This window comes from Micropterus salmoides, unplaced genomic scaffold (genome assembly GCF_014851395.1).
Source record: "Micropterus salmoides isolate LMB-PRFRI ecotype aquatic unplaced genomic scaffold, ASM1485139v1 Ms_hic_scaffold_9, whole genome shotgun sequence".
Lineage (NCBI taxonomy): Eukaryota > Metazoa > Chordata > Actinopteri > Centrarchiformes > Centrarchidae > Micropterus > Micropterus salmoides.
In genome coordinates this window covers 21973728-21999157 of record NW_024044681.1, presented here as the reverse complement: position 1 = coordinate 21999157, position 25430 = coordinate 21973728, and the positions used below count along the sequence as shown (strand labels likewise).

At 42.0% G+C, this 25430-nt stretch overlaps 3 protein-coding genes across 5 annotated transcripts in view; 1 reads left to right on the top strand and 2 right to left on the bottom strand.

Annotated features, from left to right (window-relative positions):
- Positions 1 to 52: 52 nt before the first annotated feature.
- smad9 (SMAD family member 9) lies at positions 53 to 7473 on the top strand. Its single transcript, XM_038708088.1, has 8 exons — positions 53 to 207; positions 2100 to 2639; positions 3201 to 3416; positions 3643 to 3900; positions 4259 to 4369; positions 4628 to 4849; positions 5488 to 5744; positions 6872 to 7473. The coding sequence occupies exons 2-8, from the start codon at positions 2444 to 2446 to the stop codon at positions 7013 to 7015; spliced, it is 1404 nt and encodes a 467-aa protein (XP_038564016.1). The 5' UTR covers positions 53 to 207; positions 2100 to 2443; the 3' UTR covers positions 7016 to 7473.
- Positions 7474 to 7545: 72 nt separating this feature from the next.
- Positions 7546 to 11536, bottom strand: LOC119895178 (regulatory factor X-associated protein). The gene is made up of 3 exons (XM_038708089.1): positions 11108 to 11536; positions 10696 to 10806; positions 7546 to 8483 (listed from the first exon to the last, which is right to left on the bottom strand). The coding sequence occupies exons 1-3, from the start codon at positions 11534 to 11536 to the stop codon at positions 8379 to 8381; spliced, it is 645 nt and encodes a 214-aa protein (XP_038564017.1). The 3' UTR covers positions 7546 to 8378.
- A 5334-nt stretch (positions 11537 to 16870) lies between these two features.
- LOC119895175 (serine/threonine-protein kinase DCLK1-like) overlaps positions 16871 to 25430 on the bottom strand; it is a 47596-nt gene continuing 39036 nt past the window's right edge. For all 3 annotated transcript variants that reach the window (XM_038708084.1, XM_038708083.1, XM_038708085.1), the window contains 11 exons: positions 24316 to 24397; positions 23729 to 23901; positions 22843 to 22962; positions 21132 to 21278; positions 19943 to 20076; positions 19697 to 19774; positions 19467 to 19563; positions 19261 to 19341; positions 19041 to 19154; positions 18739 to 18812; positions 16871 to 17064 (listed from right to left, as the gene is read on the bottom strand). In XM_038708084.1, coding sequence (XP_038564012.1) covers positions 17007 to 17064; positions 18739 to 18812; positions 19041 to 19154; positions 19261 to 19341; positions 19467 to 19563; positions 19697 to 19774; positions 19943 to 20076; positions 21132 to 21278; positions 22843 to 22962; positions 23729 to 23901; positions 24316 to 24397 — 1158 coding nt within the window. In that variant the 3' untranslated portion in view covers positions 16871 to 17006. The remainder of the gene's footprint in view (positions 17065 to 18738; positions 18813 to 19040; positions 19155 to 19260; positions 19342 to 19466; positions 19564 to 19696; positions 19775 to 19942; positions 20077 to 21131; positions 21279 to 22842; positions 22963 to 23728; positions 23902 to 24315; positions 24398 to 25430) is intronic.

Here is a 25430-nt window from a genome sequence, read left to right as displayed (position 1 = left end):
TGAAACTGGCAACTGGATGCAAGTTTTATTGATGCTGACTTGACACTTCAATTTCTACACACGCTCACAGACACACACACACACACACACACACACACACACACACAGAGAACACACCTTCGCTGTCTTACTGGCCTGAACTTCTACAGACAGTGAAGCCTGCACACGCACACGGCTGTCTGCGGTGCACTTGTTATCACAACAGAGGTAAGAAAATAAACACATTCTGTTTGTTTCCAGGAATTGTAAATAGCTAAAAATGTCATATGTTCTGGATCTTTTGTCCAGTTAAATATTTAAGATAGTTGTTGGTAGTTAGACCTAACCATGGCTGTCGGGACAACTTTCTGTGGATTAAATATGCTTCTGTTATTATCATTTAGCCTATTGCCATGACTGGGTTTGGACAAATATAATGTTATAGCTGAGTGTAGATCAGTAATCAACAGATAGGCCTAAGTCTAATATTTTTTAAAATGTAGTTATGGTTCTCTTAGTATTTGATTGAGTGGTTGATCTTAAGTTCATTGTGATGTGTTATCAAAGTATGACTTTGGGTGCCAAGCTTCTGATCACTTAGCGTATTGTAGGTAGCTACTGTCCGTCAAGATGTGCGTTTATATTTTAGGACAGAACCTGGATTCTGTAGCGGCAATAGGACTCGTTGTGGAAGTAGTAAAAGGAAGCTGGCGTGTTTACTTTTTTTGGAAGGGGTGTCCTGGTGATAAAGCACAAGGCAATTAGCCTATCTGAGCCTGCAGACTGAGTGACGCCAGACTCCATAAAGCAGCAGCGGTAGACTTGATGCCGCATTGAGCTCGTGCGCTTTTGCTGTCATTGTAAACCCCAGCTGTCTATTTGTCTGCGGGAAAACAGTGTCGCTCACATTTATATCAACAAGCTTGGGACATAATGTAGGTATGCTGTTCACACTACTTATTACCTGTGTTTATCTATTTTGGGATCCATCTTAATTAAAAGTCCTAGATTTGAAAGAAGAACCTCGAGTGTAGTTCTGCTGTGTATTTTAGAATGATAGGATATCCAAGCCAAAAGCTGTGGTTACAAGAACTTCCAATTCACCTTTACAGACTCTTTGCCTGAAAAGAGTTTTTTTTTCTTTATCTGCTTTAGATGCGCATAAACAAACCGGCGTGCATACAGAGCAGAACGAGCCAACGAGAGCCTAGAATCTGACATGCACGAATTATTTTTACAATACTACTTGGGTCAGACATGATAGCCTACTCTGGACCGCAGGATGTTCTGATGCAGGAGATAAAACAAGTAGATCACTATAATAAACGTAGCGTACTATTGAGTCTCAGTCATACTTTATTGTAAGAGTAGCCTATCTGAGAAAAGTTTGAGTGGTTTATCAGTAAGATGCTGCTGCTGCACACTAAAGGGTTCCTGATTATGGTTAAGTAGACTTAAATAATGTGGAATATAGGCTACTATATATTTCTATACCAACTAGTTTTTAGATGGACAAACTAACACAAAAACAAGGAGAGCGGGCTCTCTCTCTATCTCTCCCTCCCTCTCTCTCTGTCTGCCTCCCTCCCCCTCCCCCTTTCCCCCTCCTGTCCTGTGATGTGTTCTGGCCAGACAGTATGGCTCCTGGGCGTCAGTGGCATGATCATAGAAACAGAGGCCAGAAAGGACATTCCTCATTGTTGGTGAATCTAGAAATGAGCTTGGCCCATCTTGCCCTGCTCTTTCTCAGACAGTTTCGGTACCCGATTCATTTTCTCCATATAGAATAATAACCTTGGTGCTCAGCTTGTGGAAGAAAAGTTTGGTGCAGGCATGGTCTCTGTATCATTGTCCTGTCGATGCAGCCTCATTATCATGGAAATCCACCTCAGATTGCCCAGATTGTTAAATATGAGTAGTTTTTGGTTATGTGGTGTTTGCGGGTCTGCAGTCTTTGATTTCACTGCAGACCCGCTTATCTTCTTAGTGACTCTGGCTTAATTCCCCTTACAATTAAATCCAATGGTTTCGTTTCTACCTAACCTCTGAACTCTTTCTCCAGCCATGCATCTGTTTCAACTAAATTAGCAGTTAATACTGTCTCTCACTTCTCTTGCCAGATGATTGAAACTTGACCGGGCGTTCTGACTGTGTGAGGAATAACCTTCCCTGCAGGAGGCTTCGAATTCAGAGCTGCCCGATTGCTCCTGTGCCAACACAGAGAGGGGATTTAGAGTTTACGCTGCACTGGCAGGAGTTCAACTACTCCACCAGCGCTGCTCGGAAGTAACCGTGGAATATAAGAAACAGCCTCTGTTTACACAGACTCATAGTGCTACCTCTTTTATCCTTACCTCTGCCCTGGCCTCTCATTATTTGCCTCCTCACTCCTGTCCTCAAGGGAACTTTAATCCCTTTTACAGCACACATCAGCTCATCTCACCACCCATTTATCCATCTCATAATGAACTCCTCTACCTCCATTACATCCCTATTCTCCTTCACCAGCCCGGCGGTGAAGCGCCTGCTTGGCTGGAAACAAGGGGATGAGGAGGAGAAGTGGGCGGAAAAGGCTGTGGACTCTCTTGTGAAGAAACTAAAGAAGACGAAAGGGGCGATGGAAGAGCTGGAGAGAGCCCTCAGCTGCCCCGGACAGCCCAGTGAGTAACACAGTGTCAAACATTGAGTAGTAGTCTAGTCCAGAGGTAAGCTCTGACTGAGTCACAAGATAATAGGAAAGAAGACAAAACATTTTTCTGATTTTAATGTATTTAATATCTAATTTTTTGTTGTTTGTTGTGTAAAAACACAATACTTATACTTCTCTGGGTGTCTAAAAAGTATTCAAATGGAACAATTTGATAGAGAAAAAAGACACACATCTAATTGACACATTATGCAACATGTGACGAGAGGGTGTAGTAATACTTTATATTAGGGGTCATGAGGTAAAAAGGTTGAGAACCACTGTACTGCAGAGTTTCAGTTGCACTCAGCTTCAGATGATCTTGCAGCCTGCAGCCTTCCTTTTTAAAAGTGCACGAGAGGTAGTAACTGCATTAGAAATACTTTTCATACTCTAGATTGTGCTTATTTCTGTCTCCATGGTAGCAGATTTATCTCATCATGATTGTTTGCAAACAACAGAAATGTAAACACAACACAATATGCATTTTGTCGAGCTGCTTTGAGTTCCGTGCTGTTTCACTTGAATCCTTCAGGCAAGTGCGTGACGATTCCTCGGTCGCTGGATGGGAGGTTGCAGGTGTCCCACAGGAAGGGTCTGCCCCATGTCATCTACTGCAGGGTGTGGCGCTGGCCTGACCTGCAGTCCCACCACGAGCTGAAAGCCCTGGAGTGCTGCGAGTTCCCCTTCGGCTCCAAGCAGAAGGACATCTGTGTCAACCCCTACCACTACAGGCGGGTGGAGACTCCAGGTACACCTAGAAAACACTTTCTGTAAAAACAAAAAAATGTCATTGCTGAATTTTAATATCATAACAGTAAAGCTTTTTGTGGGTTCCAGGACATCTGATCTAATAAAGTGTTCCCAAGCCAAAAGGATTTGCAGTAATCTGATCTTTTATAACAGAATCTGGCTCTTGCTCTCTCTGCCTGCTACCTCACTACCTTTTTTCTTTCCTTTCTCTCGTCTCCTTGCAGTGCTGCCGCCAGTTCTGGTCCCACGCCACAGCGAGTTCAACCCTCAACACAGTTTACTGGCAAAGTTCAGGAACGCTTCCCTGCACAATGAGCCTCTGATGCCCCAGAACGCCACCTACCCGGACTCCTTCCCTCCACTGCCGTGCTCAACCTTCTCCTCCTCCCCTTCTTCCTCTCTCGCCCAGTCTCCCAACTCACAGAGTTACCCCGACTCCCCCAACAGCTCTGCAGAGCCTGGCAGTCCGTATCACATCACAGGTAGGAATCAAAACAAAGCAACCGGATACTTTCAGTGTTACCCTCTATGAGAAATATTCAAACACCTGACGGCGGGTTGCTTGGGTGACAGGTTACTTCAAATTGTGCAACCAAAGGAAAACTCTTTTTCTAGTGGACTTCTCATGTACAATTTATATAATAAAAGATCAATACTTGGGGGCTGTGTATCGATAAAATATTGCCACGTAAAATATTGTGATATTAAGCTGTATCGACTTTCCCCCCCGCTCTATAGTTGTAGTAGATTCTGAGTTCATTCTTGACCCCTCCGATGAGTGTACATCTATTACTTTTCCCATTTATGCCCTTCCTGTGATTTGTGACATGCTTTTTTCAGCTGAGACTCCCCCACCACCGTACACCATGATGGAGACGAGCCCTCAAGACGATGTGAAGCCCAGCAACTCCACAGAACCCATCAAACTCACATTTTCTGCTCCGCACAGAGGTAAGTTCACACAACTGGAGGTATACAGAAAGTAGAAATACACACAATTTAAGTGGTATTTATGCATAGTTAGTAACATGAGATGATGTACTGAGGCATATATACCTTAATGTCAGTGGTTGTATCAGCCACTGCAGGTAATGTTGCACGTCAATGAGTAGGAGTGCTATGTGTCAGAACTGGGTCACTGTGATACAGCATCTGGAATTAGATATATCACAGGATAGAATATTTTATCGATTATGCCCACCTGTTTAGACTTACGGCCCGTGTGTTACGAGGAACCAGAGTACTGGTGTTCCGTAGCTTACTACGAACTCAACAACCGGGTGGGGGAGACCTTCCACGCGTCATCCCGCAGCGTCTTGGTGGACGGCTTCACAGACCCATCCAACAACAAGAACCGCTTCTGCCTCGGCCTGCTATCCAATGTCAACCGCAACTCCACCATCGAACACACACGCCGGCACATAGGCAAAGGCAGGTACACTCTTTGGAATCATGTGGACTGTAGTTGACACACATTGGGTGAAAGCAAGAACTAACTGAGGGGAACATTGTTTGCTAAACATACAATTTCTCAACAAATTGCATGTCTTTGTAAAGAACCACCTCACTTCAGGCTTTACAATCAGCATGTCTGCTTGTGCTGAATCCTTCAGGCAGTGTAGAAAGTCCGCCTTTGTTGGATAGACACCAAGCGCCTCTGGGTTACACTAAACTGTGCGCTGTGAGGATGTGTGTGGTTTTGAATGATAGGGGTAACACAAAGGGCTGAGGGTAGTCGGTCCCCAATTCAGACACTTCTGACATTACTCAGACATTCCTCATTTAAAAGCATAAATGCCCTTGTGGTTGAAGAATATGAGAAAAACACAGCCATTTCAGCTGGTTTGCAATAAAGTGATTGGATATGTATATATTTGATTATATGTTTGCTATGTTTTCCTGAATGAAAGAGCTGTTTTATGCTCCTGCTGTGACATTTTAAGCATTTGCACCACAGTAGAAGGACATGGATTGGTGTTTTTTTTTCTACAAAATTCTACAAATTGAAGTTCACTTGCTCCTGAATTTACCATTTAAGACTATTTGATTTTCTCCTCCATTCTTCTCAGGTTTACACCTGTACTACGTAGGCGGCGAGGTGTACGCAGAGTGTCTGAGTGACAGCAGTATCTTCGTCCAGAGCCGCAACTGTAACTTCCAGCATGGCTTCCACGCCACCACAGTGTGTAAGATCCCCAGCGGCTGCAGCCTCAAGATCTTTAACAACCAGCTGTTCGCCCAGCTCCTCGCACAGTCCGTTAACCACGGCTTTGAAGTCGTCTATGAGCTCACTAAGATGTGCACCATCCGCATGAGCTTTGTTAAGGTACTAAGCTTTCTTGTAAAATTATCAGGAACTTGTAGTGACAGAAATGCAGTTGATCATCCTTTTGCCCACATTTCTGTTCAATACCATCCATCCATCTTCATACGCTTATCCGGGGTCGGGGCGTAGGGGCAGCAGCTCCAGTAGGGGATCCAAAACTTCTCTTTCCCAAGCCACATTAACCAGCTCTGACTGGGGGATCCCGAGGTGTTCCCAGGCCAGTGTGGAGATATAATCTCTCCACCGAGTCCTGGGTCTTCCCCGAGGCCTCCTCCCAGCTGGATGTGCCTGGAACACCTCCCTAGGCGTCCAAACCACCTCAACTTTATCCTTTCGACGCAAAGGAGCAGCGGCTCTACTCTAAGCTCCTCGCGGATGGCCAAGCTTCTCACCCTATCTCTAAGGGAGACACCAGCCACCCGCCTGAGGAAACCCATTTCGGCCGCTTGTACCCGCGATCTCGTTCTTTCGATCATGACCACTGGTGAGGGTAGGAACCAAAACGGCAACATCTTTGCATACACTTCCAGTTACGATTGGTCGAAGTACTACAACCCCCAGAAAAAGAACTACATCTTCCTGAGGAACGCTGAAAAGGAGCTGAAGCCTCGGGAACAAGAAATGATTCATTGTGCCAAATCGCATCTCTTGTGGGGAAATGGGGAAGATAAGCTGCTTTAGTGTGTTTATACACCCGAGACAGACTCCTTCCTTTCGGGCAAGCACCTGGACCAATGCCGTGGTGTTGCGTACTGTGCACGGAACAAGGGGCCTACCCAACCTGGTGCTGAAAACCTCTGCGTGACATTGGTCTTAGAGGTCATTGTAGAAGGGGAGGGCTTAATTTGGGATTCATCTTGGTGTTTCAGGTTTTTTTTATTGTGTCCAGCTCTTCATTTTTTTTATGGATGTTTAATACCCATATGGCTTAATAAGAAGGGTTGGGAGTTTATCACTGTAACTTAATATGCTGTTATTTTTTCTTTAATGTGCTTTTGAGTATGTTAAATCCTACTACCAGTATACAAGGCCAGCGTACACTTGTTCACTTAGCACCCATTAATTTTACTAGTTAACTGAACTCCCAACAGTCACAGCTGAGATTTATGTTTGTGTCCTCCCCTCAGGGCTGGGGTGCCGAATACCACCGTCAAGATGTGACCAGCACCCCCTGCTGGATCGAGGTACATCTGCACGGGCCCTTGCAGTGGCTGGACAAGGTCCTCACACAGATGGGTTCCCCGCACAACCCTATTTCTTCAGTGTCATAACATGAACACAGATACACACTTCTTAGTGTGTGCTGTTGGTCCTTCACACAGGTAGTCATAGATTCTGAATGTTTTGCTACTTCCAGGTTTTCTGTCCTATCGTCCCTCTCTTCGCATCTCAAAAAAATTACAAAAACATGCTTTGCTGTGTAACTGAAACACATGATTGACTGAATTTCATTTAGCCAGTTTACAGCTCATGCAGTTAAATGATCATGCCTTCCTTATTTCAGTATATAATAAAGCTTTTATCCTCTGTGTTTTCATTGGGACATTACCTGCACTCCAAGATAAAAAAAATGGGATACATTTGTAGGTACTCAAAGACTTGTGTTACTGTATATTGTAAATGTTATTACGGTAGTATGTACTGTCCATATGTTGCCTAATGTTTGACTCTATGTGCCGGTTGCTTTTTATGTGTCACATTAAAGTTACATTTTCTTTAAGAATCTAAATTTTTGTAAGATTTGAACTTACACAGCTATTATTTCCGCATGTTCATCAAACTGCAATACAAACACACACAGTTAGCGTCATAATTTTACTCTCATTCACAGTAAGGGGTATACACTTCAACTGAAAAACACAGGAACAACACACAGTACATGACTTATTAATGCCACTTTTCAACACAGAGCCAGCAGAGCTAGCATGTACAAGATTCTTCGCACTAAACTTAATTACTGTTTATACAGTTAGAATTCACCATTTGTGCAGCGTTTTCAGATAAACAGGGATATAAAATATTGTTTAAAACATGTCTTGAACACCCCGCTTGACAGAGACAAGGCTACAGACATGCGTTGCACAACTGATTGTCACATGTAACAACACTTCATGTTGAAGAGGAAACATTAAAAACACAGAAGATCAATCATTCCTAAGAGACAACAGCCTGAAAAGTAACACACGCGATACTTAAACACACAAAGAAACTGTAATGTTGTTAATGTTAACAACAACTATAATCCAATGCCTTCATTATTAGTGCCACATAGAAAAAGATAATTAACAAAAAGAATATAATTTTGGAGAGTAACTAAAAAGTAATTAAAAAGAAATGTTGGCTTGTATGTAGGAAATTATATTTCCTCAACAGCACCAGGCATGGTTTGATTATATTGTCTGCTACTTGAGAAATGTACGCCTTTTGAGGGATTTAGATCAGTTCATCTAGTTTCGTCCACCAGTCTCACCGCACCTTTAAAACATCCCATGTTCTTGTTTCTTCTGTGTGGTGGCAGTCTGGCTGGGGAAATTCATGGTTACAGTGTACGGTTACAATCCATTTATCAATGAGGTGCCAGTTCTTCTTCACTGTTGTTCTCTATTCATTCCAAAACACAGTGACCAGCCGGTGTCAGCAGCCCTGGAACTGCTGCTGTGATTGGCTGCGGCCCTGTGTGGCTAGGAGCTGCTGCTGCTGCTGCAGGAAGCTGATGACCTCTGGACTCCTGAGCAGGGACTGTGGGACACACACATTAAAATTTCACAGCAAAATACGACAAATATTGCTGTTGATCCAATGCGTACCTGTCTTTTTCTGCCTTTGTAGGGAAGAGAATGCCCTTTACCAAAACACCTCTATACATAAAAGGTCATATTATGCTCATTTTCAGGTTCATCATTTTATATATGAGTTGTACCAGAGTAGGTTTACATTTTTTCATTTTCAAAAAACACCATATTTTTGTCATACTGCATATTGCTGCAGCACCTCTTTTCACCCTGTGTGTTACTGCTAGCAAGTGAAGCATCTCACTTCTACTTGATAAGGATTACTAGCCAATCAGAAGCAGAGTAGGGTGGGTTCTGGGAAAGACACAATTCCTATAAAAGGGTTAATTACTTTGCATATTCCCAAATCAGGGAACATAGTGGCAAACACGCCACATTATGTCATCATTTGATATAAATGAATGGTGCCTACTCACTGTGTCTCTTGCAGTGACACTAACTGCTCAAAGCTAACTGCTGAAAAGTGGCGAGGGTGTCGGAACTTACAGGTTTGCTATGTGCTAACTGCAGAAAATGTGTCCTCTTACATTTAATCTTTTATGTACGATCTTTTAATATTATTATTATTATTATTATTATTATTCTCGTTATGGCTTATAGATATATGTATTGTGTTTTATCCTTAACCTTTCCTCTCCTATACTCCTTATGTTAGTCCGTCCACATTTACTAGGGTTTAGGTCAGAGCTGTGAGATTGTTTTGGTGTTTTCGTCTCCTGTTGTTCCTCTCCTCTCCTGGAATGTTCATTCAAGGCCGAGAGAGGATCTCTGTTCCCCAAAACATAGAAACCTAGACTGTGTAAATGATGATGTATCCCTTTGCTCGGGGCAAGCCGCCCGAAGCCGCCCTAGGCGTCAGGTCTCTGGACCCAGCTGTATATGTGTTATAATACTTCTCTGTTTATTCTCTTTTGTTAAATAAATACTTCAAAGACACCAGTTGGTTGTAACTCAATTATTTGCTCAACCCCTCACCAGGACTATAACTTCCATGACACTAACAATGCAGGCATTAGCAAGGCCCAACAAGTAGCCGCTGTGTACCGCTGGAGCATTTTAGAACCTTGTGGTATTCAACGGCTTTCACCCCCATCGTGCTTAACATGAACATAACTACCTCTGAAACCTCTCTTCGTTAAACGTGCATCTCCCCGACGGATGATAACGAAATGCGAAACGCAAGCCAGATGTCAACCTCTGCAGCTAAAGTACACGTACCATAAAACTTATATTAATGGCGGGGTCTCGCATTGTCTAATAATAAGTTAATCAAACAAATACACGCGGACTAGACATTACATTTTACGTGTTCATTTTCCCACCAGTCATAAACATGCCGCCAGCAAATTTAATACCCACAGACAATTTACAGAAAATTGAAGACAATTTACCTTCATTTCCCTGATTTTAAGACTGTTTTAAGGAGCCAGGGAACCCTGTGTCACTGTGTGCTGCAGCTTAGTGTGAGACGTGTTACAAAGAGACGCAGATAGGTTACGGAAGTAAAGACTGTACTACACTCGACCTGTTTTCAGGAAGTTCAGCAGCAGTGTTTTCTGTGGGAGATGGTAAGACTTTGGACTTTTTCACTTTGAAACCTATTACATGTACACAAAAAAGATATATAACACAATAAAGGAAAGGGAAAAGGCCAAAAAGCATAATAAGACCTTCAAAATCTGATGCTTCCCAGTCTGGGTGGAAGAACAGAGCAAACACAATGGCTGTCAAACCTGTTCACTTAGATACATAGCAGATGCATGCAAGTTATTTGAATACAGCCATGCTCTACAATGTGGAGCAACATTAAAAGGCTCTCTTATCTCGAGAAAAAGACAGCAGCGAGAGTCTGGACCGTTACAAACAGATGGATGACATATTAAAGGAAACCCTTCGATACATTAAAGGGGGAAATCAACAAATGCAGATGCATTCTCACATGAAGGGGGCATTTTCCTGTCATGGCATGGGCCCACTTCTCCCCTCAAAGGAAGAGGTCACTAAATCGTTTGGTGAGTATGAAAATTATGCAAATCATAGGGCACACTTACAGTTCTGGAGGCTGGCTTATAAAGATGCTTTAAATTGTTTTCCCCCCTATAATTTGTTACCCATCTGTAGTTGCATCATGTCACAATCGGTCCATCTGACCAGCTTACCAGTCTTTTCTGGTTGAGGACCTGCTCTATCAAGGAGGGTCTGGCTGGCCGGTCCCCCATGGCACCCAGACGCTGTTTGTTCACAGACACGGGCCGCTCCTCTGAGTTTTCCTGATTAGCACAAAGAAAGACAAAAACAAGCAATTAACTGGGCCAGTTTTGTTTGTTTTGTGGTTCAGTAAAGTCTGGAAAAACTGGGCCAGGGAACCACATGCGCCAATAAGTTCAGCCCTTGTAATGTCAACTGCATTGAGGGTTACACCCCTCAAATTCCTTTCTCCTTCAGTCATCTACGTGTAGACATGTGTAGTAATAAAAGTGTACTTTAAGGTTTGTAATGTCTCTACCACATCATGTTGAGTTGAAATGAATACCTCGATGTATAAAAGTATGTATGGAGCTTAAATCTTACATCAATTTTTCCACTGGACATGGCCTGATCATTCTTCTTCTTCTTGTACTTGTCTTTGTACATTTTGTTGCGGTGCTTTTTGCACATCCACGGTTTCCTCTGCTTGGCCACCTGCGTTGTGGTCTCTGTGCACCCCTCGTAGGTGCACTGTTTGGGAGCGTTGTCGCCCTCTGAGGTCTCCTCGTCGTTGAGCTCCTCCGGGCTGGCGGCGCTGTCTCTGGGATCTGAAGTGTCCAGGACGTCGCTCTCCTCGTCCGGATCATCCATGTCGTAGGAGGAGACGTTGTTCTCTGGTTCGTGCGGCGTTATCACATTCCTGCTGTCGACTACTCCGCTCTTATTCACGTAGTACCTTTGTCCGTCTTTAGTGAGCAGGAGAGTCGACTCTTTGTCCTTATTTGCTGATGCTGAATTGTCATCTTCGCTCATGATTGCGGTGGACAAATACTTGTTAGCTAGCTAGCTAGCTAGCTACCATCCCTTTCCAATCAGTTCACGTTAGCTAACTTAGTTAGCTAATACAGCTATTAGTTGACATTTGCTCATCCACAAGTCTGTATTAGTATGGGTTTAAGTTCTGCTCTATGAAGGCGGTGTGTCATAAATGGTCCATGATTTGGTAAATAAAGCGAATGATTTCAAGCGGGCTACTGTGATACTTACACAGGATTAGTCTGTCACTGCTCTCGCTGCATTTCGAGAACGAGGATTTTCTTCTTCGCTGCATTGGTTTCATGTGTTACCATGACCCCTAGTGGTCAAAATAAAACATACACGCATAACCTGCTGATATGTAAGTGTGGTGTGACTTGCTGTGGGTGCTTATTAGTAGTATTATTACTGTTGTCATTTAATATTCTCCTAAAATCTATCAATTAATATAGCCTACAGATCAGTGCTTTTTAACTGCATTATTGTTATTTGTACAGCACACTGAAATTGTGAAGCCTATGTTGATTGTATTGTAAAATAAAAAACACAAAAAACAAACGGCTGCTTTGTGTGAAGTTACACAACACTCCAATTAAATTAACCTACATATTCTGAAGTGTTAGACACACACAATGTGACAGAGCAACATAGTGCACCTCACCTTGTAGCTGTGTTCTACTATTATCCACTTGATAAAAGGATAGGATACATATATGTTTCATCACTCAACGCTCCTCCAAAAGCATCCTCTCTCGCTCCTCATCTCTTCTAGGTGCCGGGGAAGGATTTCAGGGTCACGGGAGGAGAGAGGACGTGAGGAAGCCTAAGTCAGCAAAATGAAAAGCACCCTGTGTCTTCCTCATTGAAAGTACCAGAGAAACCCACTTGCAGCAGCACATTACACGCCATCATGCTCACCCATCCACATCATACATCACTGATGTTATTGACTTACACACTCAATAATTTCGTTAATTTCTTTTTTAAAACATAAACTACTTTTTCTAATGTATGTAATTACTGTAATGTGAACCAACAACTGTAGTGTAATTTACCTTTATAATTAGATAATATTTGTCATTTGTAATAAGTTCTACTACTGCATACTTTCAGCTACAGGCTTTATTCAAACTTTAAATTCAGCAAAACTATCAACTATTAAACCTGTAGTCGGCTTTTTACAGTTTGCATCATTTAGAGTTTTTGAATTACCAAAGTTCTGCGATGGACTGGGGACCTGTCCAGGGTGTACCACGCCTTTTGCCAAATGTCAGAGAGTTAAAGTTAGAGTTTTATGCTTTTTTCAGTCCTTTTATCAGTGTCCAATGGGTGTGTATTGCACTGCTGCACCCAATGATCCTCATCTGCTGTTCTCCTTTTACCAAAATGTCTGACAAACTTTGTAACCTCCACAACTTCCAATTTTTACATCGGAATGTAGACTTCTTCCTCTTTTACACAATGCCAACATTTAACCATTATGACTTACCTTGAGATCATGTGGTGGTGGAATAATCAGAAAAATGCTGCTGGGAAAATTCTCTTGAATGACCCCTCAAGTTTGAACAACAGCACTTGGCACAGGACTTGCCAAGTGGACGTCATAATACGCAGAAACATTACAGACAAAAGTAAATGCTTTTGATTAACTCACGTATTGCATGTCAATGTTTTGCTCACATTTAATTTGTAATATGGTGTTAGTTTGTAGGTAATGTATAAGGTGCCGGGTGGCCCGCCAACAATTTTTATAATTAACAATGTGTGAAACTGGTTTTAGGCAAAAGTTCACATACACCTGACCTGAAAGCCTTTCTAACACATGGTTAACATTGTGAAATGTTTTAGGAAATACAACTACTTGGTTAGGTTTAGGAAAAGATCATGGTTTGGGTTAAAATAATATGACACTATTGATTTTTGGTTTTACACGGGACACAAACAGCAGTCTCCAGTGTTTGACCCATACATCCGTCTACCCTGACCTCCTCCCTACATGGACTTTGTCACTGGCCCGCCTCAGGCCTCCTTCCTTTTGCAGAAGTGTCCCCTGTGCAAAGAAGTATCCCATCAATAGGCTCTTTTTGATCCTACTAAAATATTTCACAGGCTGACAGGAGAATTACTCCTAATATAACCCAAATAATCACTACAAAAACCAACAGCGACACATCTGTTGTTTATTGATTATTCAGACAGTGGTTACAGGGCGACCATGTTCTATGGGCTCATCACACTGCCATCAGCCACCACTGAAAAGAGGATGAAAATGACTGAATGCATTTTCAAACAGATTTGAGAAGAGCAACATTTGAGAAAGCTGAAAGTTTAGAAAGGTGGACAGCTTTTCTGGGGGCAGAGATATTTTATAGTTACCTAAGTGTCACTGAAAGTGTTGGCAGACCTACAATGTCTCCAGTTGGTATAGTGTTGCTACAGGTAAGAATAGAAATAAAATGTCAAGGTCTGGGAATATGCCTGGCAAGATCATACACAAAGCACAGAGACAGCTGTCTGAGATCCTTATTTGCTCTGTAACAGGCAGAAACCTATGAAGCACACAGTGGAGAGGTCCTCGTATTCTTTTTTTCCCCCATTAAATTCATCAGGCTATCCTCTGGAAGGGAATATAATATATATAATACAGGACATACTATTATCTGCAACCATGGTGAAGCCAAAATAAATTTCCATGGAGAACTGGGCCTTCAAAAGGTCCCTCTACTCCATCATACCATGTGTACACTGAGCATCTGCCCTGTCAAGTACAGAAAATTTCAAATCCCACGTCTCTGAACACAACTGCTGTAAAAGCTATAAAAAAAAAAAAAATACCTTAGCGGGATGACTTATTTATAGGACAAATTTACAGTTAAATAAATCTGTATCTAGCAAACTCAGACATTATGAGATCCTTGGTGGTCCATGCTCACAGGAGTTGTGTACTGCATGTCTGGCCAGCAAATCCAGTCATGTAGCAAAAGGACTGCAAGGATTCTAAACTCTACAGACTGATGTTTTGAAATCTTACATTAACTAAACACATTAAAGCCCTACAAAAGACTCTAACAATTTGTTTTTGAAACATGTTTTAATTATTACCATAATTATTGATAGACCATTGTTGAACAGGAGGTACAGGTATTTGTATTGCAACAGATTGTAATACTGTGGTGCAGCTGTGAGAGCACTTTGGTAAACCACATGTGCCCATGTGCTGGAGAGTATGGATTTCAACAGCACTAAAAAATCATACTGATCTGGTCAATATGGCGGCACATTACTGTATATGTGTGATGAGAATAAATACAGAAACCTATAGACAAGTAGGACAACTGCAGGGAGATCATCTGTAAAAAATAAAAAATAATTAAATATGTGAAATCTAGCTTCTCTCATTTATCTTACATCAGTTACTGGAAATCTCTTTACCAGTTGCTTTTGCAAAGGAAGTGACATCATTCCCAGCATCTGACAAGAAGCAAAGATCTCTTCTTCTACTACTCTAGATTTGTCTTAATAGTTTCATCCAGTTGGTACAACACAAGTCGAAATGTGCTTCTTCAACTCAGCTGTATACTGAATATCAACCTGATGATCTCCTCTGAATTATTTTTTTATTTACTCACTGACGGATACACACATATGACTGATTTTTTTTCTTTTTACAGTCCTCATAGACTTACTACTAGTAAAGAAATATACTGTATTGTGAACTATCAAAATAAATGAAATTATGTTATTTACATAACATATAAACAATACTTCATCACGAAACTGTTTTTTTTATAAGAATAGGCTACTGTATGTCTGTCATGCTTTCATCTGAATAAATGAAGCCATGAATGAGGTTGTACAGAGCTGAAATAAATCCTCTTATATCTTTTTACCTGTACTGCTTTCCAAGAGTGCTGCTGGTTCTCCGGCATCCACACTGTCGTTCTCTCAGACCTGTTTGACTGCACGTAGACTGCAGTACTTTGTGCAAATAGGCATCTCTCATAAACTGTTAATTGTATACATTAAACCTTTCTCCAAACCCATAGTGGTACACAGTGGTACACCTGGGCTGCCACAATCCTACCTTTCTTTACTGCTGGAATATGTGGATAAAATATGTCTTTAGTGTTGGAAAGAAAATTGTAAACAAGGCTTTCTATGTTAATGAGCATCAACACAACATAACATGATTAACATGAAATCAATACAGAATGACTGCGGAATTGAGGAACACATGTGATGCTGAGTTTGCTACACAAGCACCTGAATGCTGCTGAATTTTGTGTATCAAGATGCCATTAATGAAGCACTTAACAAAATGACAAGGAGGAATCAAATGCACCGTTATTGTCTTAATGTAAAATGTAAACTGTAATACTGCAATCCAACATTACAGGAAGGCAACGCCAGTACTGTGTGGAGCACAGCATTATAGCACAAGTGCTGTCATTTATCTTTTTCAGTGCACCCTGTTTTTAATCCATTTGTAAGAAAAACACCTTTATCTACATACTGTAGCATTAGCGTTACACTGTTTATCAAGTCTATGGTAGCCTACTTCAAAATTTTTGAGCTCTGCCTCTACAAACTCTTTCCATTCTTTTCGTCTGTCAAGCTCTGAGGACAAATCAACAAAAGGATACCCTTCATGAAAAGGGGAAATACATATAAAAAAAAATGCAGTGAATCAAGAATGAATTAATAAGGTTCAATAAAACATGAACATTGGTCCATATTCTCATATTGCCCTGTAGAGCTGCTCCACCATAAGGAAGTTTCCATGTTGAGCCCGGATCATCACTGAAGGGTAAACAATACTGTCACCCTTTCTCGCTCCTTGAGCTCTGCAACATGTGCTCAGATGAGAGAACATTAAAAAGAAATAAATGTAAAGTTTTTCCCCTCATTATGCCTTTTCCCTCTTTCTCCTGATCTCTGGTTCCTGTTGCCTCTTTAGTCTTTCTCCCAACCTCTCTACCCTCTTTGTTTCCGCTCGCACACCCTATGATCGATCTCTCCTCCGGGTTTGGAAAGATAGATTCAGGAAAGCTAAAAGTTCTCTCTCATTTTTTGTTTTCCCCTCCACAATTTCCCCCCCTCTTCACCCCCAGCCTTAGATGAGAGGCTGTGGGGAAGCTGACGTCTCCTCCTCCTCCTCCTCCTCCTCCTCCTCCATATACGTAGAGGGAGGAGCTGGATGAGGATTTTCCCTCCTCCTCCTCCCCTCCGCCTCCTCTCTAGAAGGGCGAGTTGGGGGAGCAGGCGGTACTCGCTGAGCTGATGGAGATGTCATCAGAGTCAGATGGGAGGCTGGGGTTCGGGGAAGGGTCAGAGCAAATGTCAAGGGTCAGAGAGGAAGGGACCACGGGCAGGCCAGGGAGGCAACTGGGAGGCTCCGTCCATAGAGTTTTTGTTTTTGATGTTGTAATTGTTGTCACTATCGGCATCATCTGCAAAGGCAGTGGCTTCACATCCGGGTGGCGTCCTCGTCTGAGAACCTTCCCCTCCTTATCAAGAGCGGTGGCCTGAAAGAAAGAGGAACAGGAGAACATAATGATAAAATAGTCTCAGTGGATAATCCAGTATGGAGGACCAGGTGAGCCATACACATTTAGCAAGTTATTAATTAATTGATTTAATTTGGACAGTCAGAAGAGGGATTAACAAAAGCAAATAATAAATGAATGAAGGGATTTATCAACTATTAAATAAACTATCAATGAAAAGATTAATAAAATATATTTAGCAACATCTAAAGGAAGTGGAATCAATTCTACATCACAGTTCTTAAATTATTTTCTTAATTTAATTAGTTTTTTCTAATTCTCTTCTTTTTGTTTTTTTTTCATTAACTTTTCTATTTCCTTTCTTTGCTGTCATTTTATTTCACCTTTGTGGTGTTTTTTGTTTGTTTGTTGTTTGTTTTAAAAAGACTATGTACCTTTTAAGAAGAGGAAATCACATTAAAAAAGTTAAATCCATGAGAAATTAAACACACCCTTGCTGAGAACACACTCAGGTATTTTGCTCCAACAGCATGTCTTGGTCTGGTATGACCATTACCTTATAGTGGCTAATATTAGCAAACTTAAGGTAGATATTGCTGTGTACCTGAGATTACTAAAATTCAGTTCACTTGATTTATTTCCTGCTTCCTCCCCAACTCTACTTGGAGCGTAAATCAAGACAGTCTTGAAAATTAAGGTAGATCCCTTTTCTTTGTTTTATTTGCCACTATGTGATACAGTGGCAGCTGTAGTCTCACTTTACCTCAAGATTTGGGTTCTCACAGCTTTTTACATATTAGGGGTGGCTCATGATCCATTACATCCATCTTTAATTATATGAAATACTTCATTTTGATGTTTATTATCTCTTTTTAATGCTAGATTAATGCTTTGAATGGCTGAGTCTATTGAAGCATCCATTTGTAATGAATTCATTCAAGTCGGTTATTAATTCCTCTTGCCAGTGTCCAATTATTGTAAATACCAACCAGTGAATTTATAACTATAAACCTTTAAAACCATGAACCTCTAGGTCCTCCATAAATCAATGGTGGATAATGTGACACAGCAGGAGTTGGGCAATGGGAGTTGAATAGCAAGTCCTTGTGTTAGTAGGAGGCAGCCAGGTAGGGAGCATGATACCAATAACATAAAATAAACAATCACTGAAATTGAATATGACAAGCAGGGAGACAGGACTATTTCTTTGGAAGGCAGCATTCACAAAGAAACTGAGTAAAAAAGTGTTACTCAGTGAAAACATCAGCAACACAGCAGCTTGTTTACTTGGTTTTCTAGTAAATGTTCATCAGGGGCATTTAGGAAAGAAACATTCACAAGGGTCATTTTAAGGGTAACTTGTGCTTCCTTATTCACACAATCAGCAATCAGCAGCACAACACAGACAACAAGGCTTTAGCAAGAGACAGATGATACTGATGCATGTACGGTATAAAATATGTGATTATAGCGAGCGAGTGATTAAAGGAAAGAAGCAAAACGCCAACCACAAAGACCAAAAGAGCAGGGACAAGGTGGAGCTGTCAAAGCGGCACAGCAGCAGCCAGTCAGCGGGGCAGCACGCAGGGAGGAGGGAGACATCAATTCTAGAGACACTATTTTGGTTTGTTTTGATTTCTTGCTCATTTGTGACCATCTACCCAGTTGTGTCTCTATGGAAACCTGGCGTACCTTATCCAGTACATGGCCGGGTGCTGGTAGAAATCCAACGACCCAGATCTCTGCATAGAAAAGCTGTCATCCAGCTGAACACAAAGAGAAACCAGCACAATCAATCTAAATACCAGTTCATTTGAAAGCAGAAATAGTACAAGACACAAACTTCACTCAGAAAGTCGTAGTGGTCTGAAAGTTGCAGAAAACGTTGGACCTCTGCATAAACCAATGCAATTTAGTGTGATAGCTACAACTTTAAAACAGCCGTCAGACCAGTTGGTTTATGGGTACTGCAGTTTCTAGTGGCGGTGACTTACAGAAATGACTGAAACTCCTGCAGTGGTGTCGTTGACCTTCGGACTGGTGTTGAAGTGCTTCTTTATCTTCCCTGCTACTGACAACTGATGATCATTCTCACATAGACCCTCATCCTGTATCGTGCAAGAGAGGAGAGGGAATAAAGTTCATGTTTATGTGAAAATATTGCAACTGAACAGATGTGAGGGGCCCAATGAGCTCAATTAACACTGAACTTACAGTGACCCACGGGTGCTCTAGCACCTGGAGAGCAGTGTATCTCTGATCCACCTCCACCTCCAGCATGGATCGAATCAGCTCCTTCAGCAGCAAAAAAAACCCTGGTGAATTTTTACTCATTCTAGATAAAGTGACTTTCCTCCAACACGTGGATCGGTTAACAATACACACAAAGAGACGATGTCTATACACACACAGATATTCACCTTGGCTGTCTCTGACACGTTATCCCAGTACGGTAGAGGAAATTCTAGCTGTCCCATTAGTATCTGATCAAAAAGCACTTCCTGATCCTCACTGCTCCTGCGAACAAAACAGTTGCACATGAATGTGTCTATATAAATAATAAAATACCTCTTTGATCAACATTGTTCACAGGAGTAAAGATATAGAAGTGGAATTTCACTTGGTGGCGTAGCTCTAGCTCTTAGCTTACCCTCGGAAGGGTGGGAAACCACACAGCAGGATGTAGGTGATGACTCCAGCTGCCCAGATGTCCACCTTAAGGCCATACCTGCACAAAGACAAAGACATGTTATGACTAAGGCACATAAAGAAAAAGAAAAGTTACCATAACCATGCAGGGCCGAATTGTTCCTTCTAAGACTAGAAGAATATTTTTCTCAGCCTAACTGCATTAGGACATGACTCATACAATCCACTATGGTACTGTAGCCCTTACCCTGTTTCTGCAATGATTTCAGGTGCTACATATGTCGGGGTCCCGCAGACAGTGTAGAGGGGTCCGTCCACCACAGTCGCCAAACCAAAGTCTCCCAGTTTCAGGCTTTTGCTGCCATCTGCATGCTCATATACCTAAGCACACAGACAATGCACATGCAATGCTGTTAAAAGCAGAATCTGAAATGGCTTCAAGGAGATGAGTATGATCTGGACTGTGAGGCATAACAACTCCTGTGTGTGCAGCTGCATGAACAGGACTTGCGCATCTTGCTGGCGTATGTGAGTGTTGAATTCATCTAAAGCTTCTATGTGTTGATGTTTTTTTATGATTGTAGCATCTTTCACTTTTGTTACAAATAAAACATGTAACAATCCTGGGGATGACAGAGGGGAGGGCTAAAGTGTCTAATTTGGTAGAACCACTGGGGGCGTCAAAGTCTGAAAATTTTCAAATCCCACGCAAAGCGGCTTTAATCAAGTACACATTTCCAGTGATTTGCAAACACCAAACAACAGAAAAAGTTAGCAACTACCTGGTGAACAGGAGGGATCATTTAGAATCTAAAGGGCCAGATATTTCCCTCAGGGATTGGTAAAGACCAAAAACACAGCTAAAAAAAGAGTGAACATTGGACACCTTTGTGCAGCTAATTGACAAAGAGCCAGTAACCAGAAGGGTAGAATTTCTCTTTTGGCAGCCCACTCAACCGCAGCACTTCTTATTTAACTGCAACAGTTGGAGAGCAAAGAAGGGCAGACAGAGCAGAAGAAACACAGGAGAGAAAGCTATGACCCTATCTTAGAGTGGAGCATTTCTAAAGTCTGAGTCTGGCCTGACCATCACTTGACAATGGGAACTCGAGATGGTAGAAAGAGGTAAAGGAGGGAACGAAGAACAGTTGAGCTTAGAGGAGGAGGAGACAACAACGAGGAGGCCGACAGAAGAGAGGAGGAAGGAGAGAAGGCAGAAACGAGGGAGGCTGGAGAAGGAGTGTGCGGGAGGTGTGAGGGCAGCAGAGATGAGTCATCTCGCTCCTCTGTGAGAGTCCAGAGTGAGTGATATTACTTCACTGTTCATTCAGAAAGGAGGGAGGACGAGGGAGAGACAGAGGGAGACAACACTGCGGCAAGTTATATGACAATGAATACAGTACTGACACATGGAGACCAACTCTGTGTGAACTCACCAGCAGGTTCTCTGGTTTGATGTCTCTGTGCACAATGTTGAGGCTGTGGAGGTATTTGATGGCGTTGGCCAGATTGTAGAGCATGCCACTGGCGTCTCTCTCTGTGTATCTGTTGGCAGAGGTGATGGCATCGAACAGATCTCCCCCCTGTGGACACATCATGATGGACGGGCGGGTTGTCAGTATTAGAAACAATGTCACTGGAGTTTGTTTAGCGTTTTCACAAACAGAAACAGACAGATTGCACAGTTGCTCATATTTTCTGCTGAGAAGCTTTTTCTGCTAGAAAGCTTATTTGGTAGTGAGGGTTCTTGTTTGCACCACAAACTGTGTCCTCATTCCTCACCTTCCTCCCCCTGTCTTTAATATTTCCCTTTAATTGTAATTTTTCCTTTAATTCACTTTCTCCTCTCTTCTCTCAGGCCTTTTATCTGTTTGTCTCAGTTTCTCACATTTTTCAGTCTGTATGAATATATAAACCTTTATTTATTTCCCTCTCTCCCTGAGTGGACTAAGTAGAACAGAGGCTTAAAATAGGGCTAAATCCCTCTCTCTCTCTCTCTTTCTCTTGCCCTCTCTCTCTGCACAGACTCAGATACACTGTCAGTGTCCGACCTGCACAGCGACAGTTATTTAAACATGAGGGCTGCCGAATGCCACTGCTCAGCCTCTAAACCAATGTATTTGCACCTCTTTGCCTCCACAATGTGGCCAATAGTATGTGGACACCTAGACATTACATTTATATGCGATTGTTGAACATCGCATTCCAAAAGCGTGGACGTTAATTATGCTGCTACAACATCCCGGATGTTGGAACCTGGCTGCAGGGAGTTTTCTCCCAGTCAGTGAGGTTCACCACTGATGTTGGGTGGTAAAGCCCGGGTTGGCATCCCTAAGGAGTGGGATGGGGTTGAGACCTCTGTACAAGCCAATTAAATTTTTCCACACCATCTTCAAAAAACAATTTCTTTATGGGTGTTCGTCACATTGAAATAGGAAAGGTCTTCCCAAAACTATTGCCAGTTTTCCCTTATTTGAAACTAAGGGACTTAGCCCAAAACAGCACCAGGCAAAAGGATAAAAAATGTGTATATCATTTTTTTGCCTATATTTTGTACTGTCTCTCTCGATCTCTTTCTGCTCTCACCCATTGCCTCCCCTTTCAATGCATCCATCTGTCACTCTCCCACTCCCAGTCATTCTCGAAGTGACTCTTTCCACCTCATTCATCCACAGCCTCCTCTCGATCCTCCTACTTTGGACACGCTCGCACGTACACACATTCCTTCCCCAGATTGCCTCTCATCTATATTCTGTAGTACTCTACACCACAACATGAACAGATGGATCACATTCCTGGCTCCTGAATTATGCACAAACATTTCTTGACTCAGAGAGCTAGAGAGAATAAAGAATGTGAACACACGAGCGCTCGAGGCCACAGACCGATTCTCTCAATCCCACACTGTGTGACTGGTTGGAATTCATCATTAGCTTCGCCGGCTGAATGTTGCTGCTCTGTTGCTGCCTCCTTGCTCCTCTCTGTCGCTCTCAATTTGGAGATAATGATCACCAAAATATATATAGGGAACACATCCATCCATTATCTTAGTTTGGCCAAATGTCCGAGCCTGCCATAATGAGAGCAGATGACGCACTCAGTCCACATAACAACACATAATTGCAGAATACAAACATGGCTACACACCTTGACCAGCTCCATCACCAGATAGAGTTCGTTGTAAGTGTCCACCTCCTCTATGAGCAGGACAATATTTGGATGTTTGACCCTGCGGAGGATGGACACCTCGTTCTGGATCATGTGCTCCTGGAATAAGAATTAAAATGGATTTATGGTCAAGTGAAACAAATTTCTTAAAGGAATAAAGAGCATTGAACAAAGTATACACATGTCTGGTATGGTCAGAAGTGTGCCCTGTTGCACACACACCCAACAGTGATGTCACGGTGTATTGACACACCTTGAAGTACATTTCTACATCACTGCAGCAAAGTCAGAAGATAAACCACTGGAGGTCAGCAAAAACAAGATTTCTAGAAGATGTTACATTGCTCTTTACGTGACTCCAGACTAAGAAATACGTCAGCCTAAAAATATAGCTGAAGGGTTGTTTTACTGTATCTCCTATTATACTGTACTGATTAACTGCAAACTGTACATGTTTCCATCTGCAATCAAGACAGTAGTAGCAGATGAGTGCCAGTGGTACAGGGTACTTTTAGATAGAGGTGGATATAATTCATAACTCATGTAGATTTGTCTTGGAGGTTTTTTGAGTACAGGGAAATTTACATACATCCAAATTTAGCAATTTTTAGATTTTCAGATTTAATGAAGGACTAAATGCTTTTTTTTATATGTGGATGGCATTCTCTTATGAATTAGGCTAATGAAACAGATTTTTTTGTACATATTTGAGCAGTTTTCAATACATATATATATATACATACATATAATAAGTAATCTTTTTTTCTACATGAATAACATTTAAGCCAAGCAACAACATTTCTACTTGAGTGGGTTAGCCTTCTACAGTGCTCTCTTGCCTTTAAGGTCACAGTTTGTTGCTTACCTTGCCTCTGCATTTGCCCTTGTTGATGATCTTCAGAGCGTACTCCCGTCCTGTGGAGTGCTCCACACATTCCCGGACCACTGCAAAGTTCCCATCGCCTAACATGCGTCCCACCTTGTAGCGGTCTGATATGTAGGACGGCACAGCTGGAACCTCATCGACTAGAACCTCAGCTGCAGGGAGGAAGCACGAGGTTTAGAGCAGGTGAGGTTTATGTAAAATTTGAGACAGTTCTGTGTCCTCTTTGAGTAAACAAATGGTTCTTTAACTTAAGTTGATTAATAAAATAAATGAATAATGAGTGGCCGTTTTCCTTCATGAAGTCACCAAATCATTGTTTGCCAACCTTTACAAAATTTACCAGCACATCATTGTTTGTAGTGTTACAGAGTTTTATGTAGGCCGAGAGTTTGAGAAAGAACAGGATGTACAAATCAGAAGCGAGAGCAGAGACAGGAGAAATGGGAAAGAGAGAGAAAGATGCATCAAAGGTCATGAACATGATTCAGACATGCATGATATTTGCGAGTACATCGCCTTTGCCCACTGGACAGATGGCACGTACTTGTAACAATAAGTTTCCTCACCTTCAGTAACAAGTCCATCCCCATCTTCCACCGAGCTGGAAACTTTAGTGGAAGACAAAGAGGTGGAAGAACCCTGGGACCCCTGCAGAGAGGGAGGGGGTACACAGAGAGCAGGGTGGCAAGAGAAAAAGGGGGGGAGACAATTATTTAAACCTTTATTATTACCAAAAAATGTTTGTAATCCACTCCACACTCAACAAAACATGTTAAGTGTCCCTTCTCCTGCAATCTCAGCCGACACAAATGCGTAAGTCCAAAAATAGACAAAAAAGGACATTTTGCAACTCATCTCATCCTCAGAACATCCTTAAGTCTGTCTTTGTGTTTGAATGTCTGTCTGTTGTAATGTGCCTGCCTGTGTTATGTGTATACTGTGCTCACAAAAAGAGCCAGAACAGATTTACTTAAGCTACTGAGCTGAATATAAACCGGTTACTTATTCAGCAAAGCACCTGTGTGTGTCCACGTTGGACAGAGGACTGCATCCCAATGAGCTCCTCTCCATTCACAGAACTTTAAGTAATTCCTATCTAACTGTGCCTTCCTTTTACTACTAACTACCACCCTTAATAAAACATAAAAACACAGGTTTTGGTGACACTAATAAAGGCGGATGAATACTGCCTTTCATCTGGTTGGTAAGTAGGAGGTCATTAAGGGGAAAGAGAATCAGCATCTATCGAAAGACAAAAACTCATTACGCCCTCCACCTCCTAACCTTCTGTCTGGTTGTCATGGGAGCAACGAGGGTTGGGAGCGAGGATCTAGTCGGGACTGTAAATGAGAATCTACCCCTCTGGTATTTCTGGTCTTTTTTCCACTCCTGTCCATCTTTCTGTTCTCCTCCACAACCTGTTGTAGGCTTTAAATTATTTTCCTACATTTGGACAATTTGATTATGCTTTATTTGTCCAAGCAGGCACTTGTCAGGACGGCCTCTTCTCTTCTTAGTCTCTTCATTTGTAAGATGAAAATTTTATCAAGTGTTTTATCAATGTCTATCTTTTCTCACATTCCTACCCTTCCTCCTCTCCTCTCCCCTCCCCCTCTTCCCAAATCCTCTCTCCTGCCTCGCAGTGAGTCCAGAGACATAGCTGTGAAAAATCTTTGTGGGT